Source organism: Amphiura filiformis, chromosome 20 (genome assembly GCF_039555335.1).
Source record: "Amphiura filiformis chromosome 20, Afil_fr2py, whole genome shotgun sequence".
In the NCBI taxonomy this organism is placed as follows: domain Eukaryota; kingdom Metazoa; phylum Echinodermata; class Ophiuroidea; order Amphilepidida; family Amphiuridae; genus Amphiura; species Amphiura filiformis.
The window spans coordinates 41,951,406-41,963,084 of NC_092647.1; the positions used below are offsets into that span (position 1 = coordinate 41,951,406).

General features: G+C 35.8%; 1 protein-coding gene across 1 annotated transcript in view; it reads left to right on the forward strand.

Annotated features, from left to right (window-relative positions):
* Window positions 1-10,801, forward strand: part of LOC140143104 (uncharacterized) — a 34,327-nt gene extending 23,526 nt beyond the window's left edge. The window contains exon 2 of the mRNA XM_072165154.1: window positions 8,385-10,801. Within this exon, the coding sequence (XP_072021255.1) occupies window positions 8,385-9,607 (1,223 nt within the window). The 3' untranslated portion in view covers window positions 9,608-10,801. The remainder of the gene's footprint in view (window positions 1-8,384) is intronic.
* Window positions 10,802-11,679: the final 878 nt, after the last annotated feature.

Genomic DNA, 11,679 nt, shown 5'->3' on the forward strand with positions numbered 1-11,679 from the left:
AATATTGAGCATAAGGGAAACGATTGTCTATGTTTGTACAACATCTGTCCAACAGGCATTATTTGTGATATTTATCATTAAAAGAGGGCAAAATAGTGATTTTCGCTAATTTGTCCACAAATTCTTAGCAGATATATAGTTCGTAACATATCACATTGTGCTGAGCCAGGTATGCACACACACTTGTTATTTTTTCGACAGGGCTTACTTAAAAATTGACTATATAAATGTGAGTTTCACATCCCTTACTAAATTTTTATCCCAGATATTATCCATCTACCTATCCATTGATCCCTGTTGGTTAAACATATGCAAAAATATCCGTATGACACACGTAAACTCACTATACAACGTCAAAACTTACCCGACTTAGTTCAGACTTATTTGATGACACATCCTGAACGGACATGCATGTGTCAATCGTTGTGTATGGCAATTAATTTCATCATATTTGACATTGACACAACTGTTGTATATTTAGGGCTTTGTACTTTTTAATACTCTGGACAAACTGATGACCAATAGATGAAACAAACAAACAATCGCGACAACAACAAATTTCACTGTTAGTGACCAAAAAACGCGTTTCAATTTAAATATTACTTGGATTACTACATGTACATTTAATAGACATAATGGGAAATACATGATTGATAATAAAAATGTCAATAATTTGTAAAGGGAATCGTCGGTTTAATTAATTGTTTAACATTTTATCGGCTAGGGTGTCATGCACAGAATTTCTTGAAAAATGATATAGGATGTGTGTATTGATGAGAACACCTTACCTACATGCGAAGTTTTTTTTTTTTTTTGCCATAAAAGCGTTTACTTTCAAAATTCCATTGAATAGACCTGATTGATTTGTCATAGGAACTATTTTCTTGCAAGGGTATAGAATCCGACTAAGCTACCTTTCCCCGAAATAAAATAGTAAATCCACAATGATACCAAGGTACTTAATCTAACATTATGGTGCAAGGTACTACGTCAAAAGCGCCTTTCATCAACTTCAAATCAGCAAACTCATGTACGGACAGACGGTCCTTCAAGAATGCTCTTGTCGTTCTACTCAATTTCATTACCAATAACACGTATTACGGGCTGCTCCAGACATCGCCAGAAATCCGAGATTCCCTAAATGATTAGCTTTCTTTTACTGTAAAGATAGTCGAATTTTCTCTCTATTTTCAAACGTAAATATATTGGTTGAATATTTTATGACTGTTTTTTTTTGGTCTTCAGTTGAGATTTTCCAAACATTTTGTTCCTAGAATTTCCATCCTTTTAGAAGTGCCAGTGATTTCTTTCTGCAACAGCTCAATCTTATTAAAACATTGCATTAAGGTTCGCAACTATTTTAAACTGTTGCGATTTGGTAGTTCACAGCATCTTGCGAATGGTAGTGAGCTGTGGCAAAAATTGCATTGATCATTGCATAGCAAATATGTAGAAGAATTCAAATATATACTTTTGTAGGGCCTGTGGTTTTTGAGTTATGTCGTAAAGAGGGCTGGAACAACAACACTTTTGTAAAACGTATATAACTCATTAAACAACAATAAATCAAGCAAGTTTTCAAAGTATATGATTTGTAGAATGAACTTTTGCAAAACATTAAAGTGTTAATTATTTTCAATAATCAAATGTTGGCTGCTTCGGCCAACATTACATCGTGTACCCTTAAACGTGTACTAATGAATAAATCCACACGTTCATTTCTTTAGCTTGATACGATTTCAATTTTAAACAAGTATAATAACCGATGCACTTGAAAAGCTGTGTAGTGTTTATCAAATACAAAACGAGCTTTGAGGTAGAGCTGAAAACACACACTTATCATGGTGGACATACTTATGATATAAAACAAACAGTATCCTTATGAAGAAGCGACATTAACTTGTAGCTGTAATAACACTTGGCAATATTGATCTCTTTTAAGTTTATTCTGAAAATTTTGGACTGCTCATTTTTTTGCTATCTCACGTTTTGGCATCTATATCGATATAATATCATGACTTTTCCTCCCAAACAATTAAGCCTCCCAATCTGACACGCAGCAGTGATGATTAGACGAAACTGTCATTTATACAATCTTGTATTTAATAATGCAAGTGACCATACATTACGCGAAGGCGCCGTATTTAGCGTTAGCTTTTGGATATCTAATTATTTTCTTCATTTTCCATCCGGCTTACCCAGGTGAAAAATAAAGAAAATAATAAATTAAATATCCAAAGCTAACGCTAAATACGCCGCCTCCGCTTACTCAAATTAAGTTTCATTGAATTAGGCAAGATATCAAATGCACAAAACACTTTTCCATCTTATGAACTCCATCATACAATATAAGTAGTGTTTCAAGTAAATGTATTCGCAACAATACCTTTCACTGGCGCCATGAGGTATATGATAAGATACGAGGTAATATTTAAACTTATTCCATAGAAAAAATCTTATTTGTACAATCGTTTAGCTTCAAGACGCTAAACAGCTCTAAAGAGAGGAGATAATATAATTAAGTATGAGTGTAGTGCATGGAAATATTTGAGCATAACCTTGTTACTATTTTCAGGAAATTTAGGATATTAATTTGTTAGCAGATGGTAAAACATAATATTTGATTCATCCTACATATTGAATAAATTTAGGATTCCTTTCAGGAAATTTGTAATAAGAGTGATCTCTCTGATTAGTAATCATTTATTTCACCTTGACATTAGAAGTAGGTCATCACAGTCATGTTCATTAGGGTTCACTCCTTCATGGAGGGAATATATACAGGGATTGATAGTGGTGGCGCAAGGAATTTTTTTCCGGGAGGACATTGAGGGGTCAAAGTGAATTTCAGGGGGGGGGGGGCAAAATCAACCAATTTTGCCCAAAATTACCGCAAAATGTGAAATTTTCGTAATTTTGGGTTTTTACTGGGTGGGGTGGGGTTGGTGGGGGGAAACAGGGGGGAAAGAGTTATGACTGGGGGAATTTCCCCTCATGCCCCCCCTAATGCCGCCACTGGATCATTACACCATGTGGAAGATTTAAGAAAAGTCTTCCATAGAAGGAGTATGTTTTTTGGAATTGGTCAGGGTTAAAAGACGCGGTATTGTTGGTCGAAGCAGCCAAAATATCGATCTTCATCAATATATTATTGAAAAATAACACTTTGAATTTTTGCAAAAGTTTATTCTACAAATCATATACTTTGAAAACTTGCTTGATTCATTGTTGTTAATGAGTTATGTACGTTTTACAAAAGTGTTGTTGTTTCAGCCCTCTTTACAACATAACTCAAGAACCACAGGACCTACAAAAGTATATCTGTGATATTTGACCTATGAAATGATCACTGCAATGTTTGTCAAAGCTCACTACCAGTGACTACCATTCACAAGATGCTGTGAACTACCAAATCGCAACAGTTTAAAATAGTTGCTAACCTTAAGGGATCTAAAATGAGCGTTTATTGCGTTTCGACAGTATTTTTGTGGGACATGAGAGCACCTCGGACCTATCGAATTGCATTCTGAATACGAAGCATGTCTTTCTGATATCAAATAATTTTCATTTTTGAAAATCACAATATAATACAAATTTTATGACAAATTATAAAAATTTGATATTTTTCAAATTTTTGATATATAACAGTCCTCGAAGTAAATTATATAAATCTAATGATATATTCTTAAAGTGTATGTATGTAGCAGGAGGAAAAGCCGACGGTCAAATGAAAATTTTGACCTTTCATATTGAAGATATGGATTTTTGCCCCAAAAAGACCTACTTTTTTTGGTGTTTTGGGAAAAAATCCATATCTTCAATACGAAAGGTCAAAATTTTCAATTGATCGTCGGCTTTTCATCCCACCTACATACACTTAAGTATAAATCATCAGATTTATAAAGTTTACTTCAAGTACTGTTAAATATCAAAAATATCAATTTTAATGATTTGCCATAAAATGTGTATTAAATTGCGAATTTCAAAAATCAAAATTATTTGATATCAGAATGACATTCTTCGTATTCAGAATGCAATTCGATATGTCTATGTGCTCTGATGTGCTCTGATGTCCCAAAATAAATACTGTCCAAACGTTCATACCCCAGCCCTTAAAAGAGCATGTAACTGAAAACTCCATTGAATTGATAATTGTATGCACTGGCTCCTCTCTTTGTCAACATCCATTGTAGCTCTCTGGGTCTGTATCTGATCTGTGTCACTTTTTGTAACTCAAGCAAAAGATATGATACGAAACCAAAACGCATAGCCGTTTTTGGTTTCGTTAATTATCAATAGCCTTGTTATTCAAACCTAGTAAGTCAACAATAGCTGTCAATCAATCCTGGCGAGTGGACAATAGGCATTTATTTACTATCTTTTCAGATAGCCATTGTTATGCATTACAAGAGATACAAACCAACCCATTGTATGTGGCTCAAAATTCACTGTTGGGAGAGAAGAATCATTTCTTGTTTGTAAAGCAAAAAGCCATACTATCATTAAAGCCATATTTACAATTTTGGTCAATTTTAATGTTGTTATTCAAGTGTGAGTTGGAACATGTGTAGACATTACAAATAATGCCACAAAACTAACCAAATTCATTTAAAAGATCGTACAATGGCTGGCCCCGGACAACGGCTTTATGAATACTTAGTATGTCGGAAAATAGATCCGTTTGCGTATCGATGTAGATGTAGATAATCAGTATGACCTACACTAATCGCCCAAAAATAAAAAAACGTCTGCTGAATTATTGAGTTTACCGTGTTACTATTTTCAGTTTCCCGGCCATAATACTCTTGGAGACACATCGATGTCTGTATATCTCATTGACCAGGATATATATATCCGTTTAAGAGCATACATATTCAGGATATTTATATCAGGCGATTTTGCTCTACTGTGAAGCTGTTGAATCTTCGGATCAACTCTTTTATAAAAATGCTACTAGAGCCAGACGCTTTTGCCGATTTCACACTGTCCCAAGTTTAACACAAGTTATTCACAGGTACACACAGAAAATTTTTTACACAGGTTATGTAAAAAATATACATAACATTAGGTAGCATATGAACTCCCAAACAAATAGGTATTTTTTACATAATGAAGGTCCGATTTTTCTGTGTGTAGGGGTCAACGGCCTTGTAGGTGTTATTAAAGGGTCAACTATGACCAGCCAACTTGGTCAGAAGAACCGTTGGCCCAAGCTTCATAAAATTTATAGGGCCAATGTTATGAAGTGGGTATTAGGGGTCATTTTGTGAAAATCTTATAAATTACATGCTATGATCACCAAAGAACCTAAGCTTAATGTAAGTGGTACCCAGCTGGGGGTCAAAGGTCACACAAGGATCAGTAGGGGCAAGAATTATTGCGCGAGTGTAATGCATTGTTTACATTGAGGAGGATCAAAGGTCATCTACAGGCTATCTGGGCCAAATTAGCTTCAATGATTATTGTTAAGAAGAGCCAGTGGTTTAAAGGTAGTATGTTTGCAGTGATTGAGGTCAAAGGCGATCTGGAGGCCAACAGGGGTCATTGGGGTCAAATGTAATCCAAACGTCATCAAGCCAAATTACCCTCTTTGGTTACCATAATTGGTTACGTAAAACACCAGAGTAATAAATTGTATCTAATAGTTGAAAGGTCATCGAATTCAGAATCCGTCGCCTGATAATAGTGGCTCTTGCATAGCAACTCTAGCATTAATTTCCTTCCTTCATGCTTGATGTCTACACTGAGACCTTCCCTGCATTTACCCTACTTTCTCTGGCATTAGCATGACCGCCAAATCAAGTCAATCTCATGTCGATTAGATTTTCAGCAGAGCATATGACTACCTTCATATTGCCATGATTAAATGTTGATCTTGCTTTTGACAAATGCTCGATATCATTGCTTCTAGTAGCGAGAAAACCTTTCTTTCGAGCGATATCTTGGCAAGTTTTAGTCTTCTTTAAAAGTATTCTGCGTATTTCTTCGCAGAACGTAATGAGGGCTAAACAAAATTGGCACCGCCTTTTGATGACTGTATATTACGGTGTAAGATCTTTTAAGCGATGAAAATGATCTACTATTAGCAGGATTTCCTACTTACAGGTTTCCCTCCTACAAAACTAGGTTGAATAGGTTGCATGATGGATGGGATCTGTGTTTAAGTAACACTTTGGAACACGCTTTTTAAAGTGAAGAAGATTAAACTGTTAAGCGTACAAGTTGCTCACCTGATAGCTTTCGGAATGTATCACTATTCCTTGTTCACTTGATTGATGGACTGGTGAATGATGCTTGTTACTGAGAGACCGTCGGACTGTGACGTGAGTCACGTGTCTGCCTCTGACGTAGTAAGGAGTTGTAAGCTCTGGGAAGTTTATGGCGGTCATGGTCCCTGTTCAAGTTACTTCTGCTAGTCCTAATCATGTGAATAGTATTTTGTACACTACAACTACAAGTAAACACTTAGGCGCGTTTTAAAATGTTTAAGAAGTGTCAAACAACAACCACAACATGCATCCTAAAAGAACTTAGAATAGCAGTCTAGTAGTCTTTTAAGATGGTATGCTTTTTCCAGTACTTAACTTTTTTCAGTATTAAACTTGTATAAACTTGTATATTTCGTATAATATCTGAACATGATAACCATAAAGGACTGAACTTAACACCAAGTATGTTTATTTACCTTCTTAATCTTCACTATTCCGATATTTTTTAACTTAAAGGTTTTGATCACAAAATCCTAGCTAATAATGCTTACTTTAATTCTTTAACACTATAATCTAACTCTAAAAGAAGCTAGATGCAGAGGTTATTCCGAATAAATTTAAATATACTGGGTTAATATACTAAATGGATTAGAAACTGCTTGAAGAAGTGTTGCCCTTGTATTTAATTGTTGCATTGTGAATCTAACAATACATAAGATTTGCCATAATTTTGTATTCCTGGGATTTGTACTTTCTAAACCTGACAGCTTACCACAAATTCCATATACTTAACCTGACATTTACCTTAAATGATTCTTAATAACACCGTTTACCATGTTTACATGAGATTCAAATGAGTGGATTAATCGTTCCCTGAAAAGGGGATAGAATTTGCATATTGACTGCTTAGTGCAAGAAGTGGGTAAGTGTAATAGCTGTCCTGTGAACATTTGACAATTTACACACAGTATATTGTACTAATCTACACATGGCAGCTATATAAAATAAGGCAGGTATTACACTTACCCACTTCTGGCACTGAGCAATCGATGTAGTATCCATGATCTTCCTATACACAATAATATAACTGTCGCATAGTGTAGATTTAATTACCTACACTGCATCATACCTTCCGAACAAAAATAGATTACTCCACATCATTGTGGATTAAACCATGCTAGAATGTTATATCATTTTGACCAGTCCGATGGGTGTTTTAACCATAAATGCGGAGGATGGGTAACCAGTGTAAATTCGCCGTAGAAGTAGAGATGAAACAGGATTAATTACCATATAGCGATGAATCCAAGTGTTTGATTGTATTGCCCTGCACTAGACGTACGCTGTATATCTGCATCGCACCAATAGGAATAAAGACCTGGATCGTAATTTTGTAGAAATTTCACATTATGCTCAGTCAATCAATGTACGTTTCACTCGCACCTGTGTAAAATCAGTGTCTTCGAAAAGAGCGGTATTGTCCCGGGTATTGTATTCAATTTATGATTACACCCACAGGCATAACAGGTATGATTGCAGCATGCTTTATAGCTTGGGGCAATACATTCAAACATTGTTTGGACCAATCGCTATGGTAATTAACCCTGTTACATCACTATTTCTACGAGGAATTTGAATTTCATAATACAACGATTGTTTGCTGTTGCGTTTGATTCTGTCCCCTTAAGTATATTTGTCCTACGTTAATATATAGGATACGTATTCATATTTTATTCATGTCTATATATTTATGCTGTGCATGGATCACGTATTCCGGGACAAAGTACCTGGGACGTCAAAATGATGAGTTTTATGGTGAATCAGCAAAATAATAAACATATCTTAGACATCGTCAATAATATTGTACAATTCCTCTGCAACCATGGCAACTAAATATTGGCCACTTTAAGTGACAATTAAGCAACTATGAAAATTTACAATGTTAAAACAATCTCACTGTATCAAAAAACCTGTGTCATGGCAAACAAAGAATTAGGGGTTCAAAACTTCTCTTTCCAATCACTATCAGGCTGCAGTGTAATATTGATAAGCTGCAATCTGATTTTTATGTTTAGATTTTATGATTTAGCAATATCACAAAAGAGCCTTTAAATGCATTTTCATTCCTTCGTTTTTTACTAATGCATAGTTATTCTTATTTTTATCTTGTCACAGGTGTATGGATATTCTCTGCTATGCTCTCCCTCCCACCGACGATTGGTTGGTCCAGATATTCTTTCATCGAAGTTCGTGCCATCTGTACCCTGAGGTGGTCTACCGATCTCACATACACCACTTTTATGTTTGCATTAGGAATTTTCATGCCATTTGCAATCATTTTCATCGCTTATTACCGAATTTTCATTCTTGTAAGGAAAAATTTTAAACGTATGAGAGCACATACAAGACAGTCTAGCTTCCGGCATCACAATCAACAAAAAGGTAAATTACGATTTAAAGATAGACAACGAGTCGAAGATGGAAATATAGGTGCAAAACAAGAAGTTCCTGGGTATGCTACTCCTGCAAAAACCGGAGATGAGGTCAACTCATCGCCATATCGCACCAAACAAGCAATTGATATCTGTATTTTGCCTATAGACAAAGAATATTGTGCGGGTTCGGCATCTGTTTTTATAGCTACTCCAAAATATGCACTTCAACACGAAGCCGTAGAATCACATCATCGACAAAGCGAAATTAGCTGGCAATCTTACTATGCCGATGATGACTTAGTTTGCGACCTGGGAAATGTGCCTAAAACAACGGAAGCAACGCCGATAAACTTTAAGATTGATCGAAAAGATGATGAGAAAAATTTGAATAAAACATGTGCTATTAATTCTGAAGCAAACGCTAAATGTACTGTATTCCAAGAATTTGAATCCGGAAGCTCTAATATGTCGGCGGTAGACCCTACGGGGCAAACGACTGAACATGCAAAGTTGCAATCGAAGAGCAGTTTACGTGTGAAGAAAAACCGAAGTAAGAATAGTCAAAATGGCGGACAAGAAAAGGCGGGAAGTAGCAGTAATGTACGAATTACAACACCAGCATTTCTCAGATCTACGATGTCCAATGTGACTGTACCACGAGATGATCTCAGACTAACTGTTATGGTATTTGTAGTTTTAGCTTCATTTATGTTATGCTGGGCTCCCATTACAATAATTAACTTTATTGAAACTGTATTAGATATGCAAGTGTCCCGTCTGCTTAACATCATCGCAGTATTCATGATGTTTTTAAGCGCAGCTTTGAATCCCGTCATATATGGACTTATGAATAGAAATTCAAGGCGCGCTTTTTATCGCATATTCTGTGGTTGGACTAGAAAATGTCGCTTTGGGCATAGATCGACTACTGGACGAAATAAGATTGCAGATGTACTTGCATAAGATGGCAGAGTCAAAAACAAATGGGCTATTCCAGTTAATATCCACACTACCCCTATGGAAGATTTTGGAAATATGTTCCATAGGGGAGTATGTTTTTCAAATGTAATTGGTCAGGGTTAATCATTTTGAAACCCATAATTCCTCTGTATTATGGCTTTACCTATATCTCGCACAACTGGATTGAGTATTTCAAATGTAAGCTACCCAATTGTCTATTCTATTCGAATCTCACACTCCCTCCGTGGAAGACTTTAGACAAATCTTCCACAGGGGTAGTGTGGATTTTAAATGGAATAGCCCAATGAATGCAAGACGATGGATCATACCACCAAAGTATTATTGTATTTAATCATCAAAAGCCAATAGGGTATTATGAAATCCACACTACCTCTGTGGAAGATTTTGGAAATATCTTCCATCAAGGGAGTATGTTTTTGAAATGTAATTGGTCAGGGTTAATCATTTTGAACCCATACTCCACCTGTATTGGGCTATTCCGAAAAATAAGTACATACCCCTATTATATAGAGGAGTGACTTTTCAATAAAAGAAATTTGGATTCATCTGGATTCCAAGTTTGATTTCTGACATGGCTGGAATTCCAGTTGTCAATGTTACTTGAAAAAGCTTGGAAATGCAATTATATGAATGAAAAATCACGGAAATGACCTAAATGAGTTCTCAAATTGAGCATTTCTGATTTTGAACTGGGGGTGTGCATCTGTTTTATGGAATAGACCATTGTCGCTTTACCTAGATATCTTTCACAACTGGAGTGAGTATTTCAGATGGAAGTTACCCAATTGTCTATTATATTCAAAACTCACATTCCCTCTGTGTGAGGCTTTAGCTAAATCTTCCACAGGGGGAGTGTGGGTTTTAAATGGAAAAGCCCAATTAATTGATCTCTAAATGACTAAAGTACCTCAATACAGAATATGTAGTACATTGAACCTGAAACATATTCAAATCAATATCTGAAAGAAAACCAGAATATCTACAGGAATATGGTATAATAACATGTATAATACACTAAGCCAAAAAAAGAAACTTATAATATACTTATAGAAGGTCATATCTTAAAATCCCGTCCTTCAAAATTTTAACAAATTACACACAGGATTGCCTTAATCATGTTAATACTTTACTTTAAACACATGTCAGTAACCAAACAGTTGTCCAATTGACACAACAGCAAAATGCAGTGATATGGAACAGCTCCCTGGACCACATTCACAGCCCAATAATTGGCATTAAAAACACAAAAATCTGTGTTGGAATCGTTGAACAGATGATAATTTACAAAACGGTGCTGCTTTCTGCTTTTCACGCACTTTCTTTACGAAACAGGTGTTGTTCCACAGTATTCCACTTTGGGAATTATCATCTGTGCAAGGATCTTGTTCATATTCTCACAGATTTCTTGCGATGGGTGCCAATTATTGGTCTGTGAATGTGGTCCATGAAGCAGTTCCATGTCATTGCATTTTGCTGTTGTGTCAGACGGACAGCTGCTTGGTTACTGACATGTGTTTAGAGTAGAGTATTGAAGCAATCCTGTGTGTAATTTTGGTTCATTTTGATAGACAAGATTTTAAGATACGACCTTGTGAAAAAAGTTTCTTTTCTGGCTTAGTGTATACGAACACACAGTAAAATGCAAGAGAAAAACTTGGATTGGTTGTTTCTCTAGAATGTTATTATAAAGGCCAACTAGTTGTTTAGGGGCGGCTTCAAAACTCGACCTCCGGTTGACAGACGATTGAACCGCGCTCCATTGTTTAGTACAATAGAAACCGGCTCCAACCGGACAGAACCGACGGTTGAGTTTTGAAGCCGTCCCTTATGAATATTTTGGTTTTTTTTACTTTTGCTGACATCTTGCTTTTCATATTACACGGTATTTTATGTGCGTGTAATTTTGGTACTACCGTATTTCTATTCAATGACTTAACTTCGTAATTGCTAATTCATGCTTGTTTTTTAATGGCCGCATTTCGAAATCAGAGGATGAATTAAGTACTACCCAACACCTCACTGGGTTAACTATGTAGCTATAGCCTAGTCAGTGT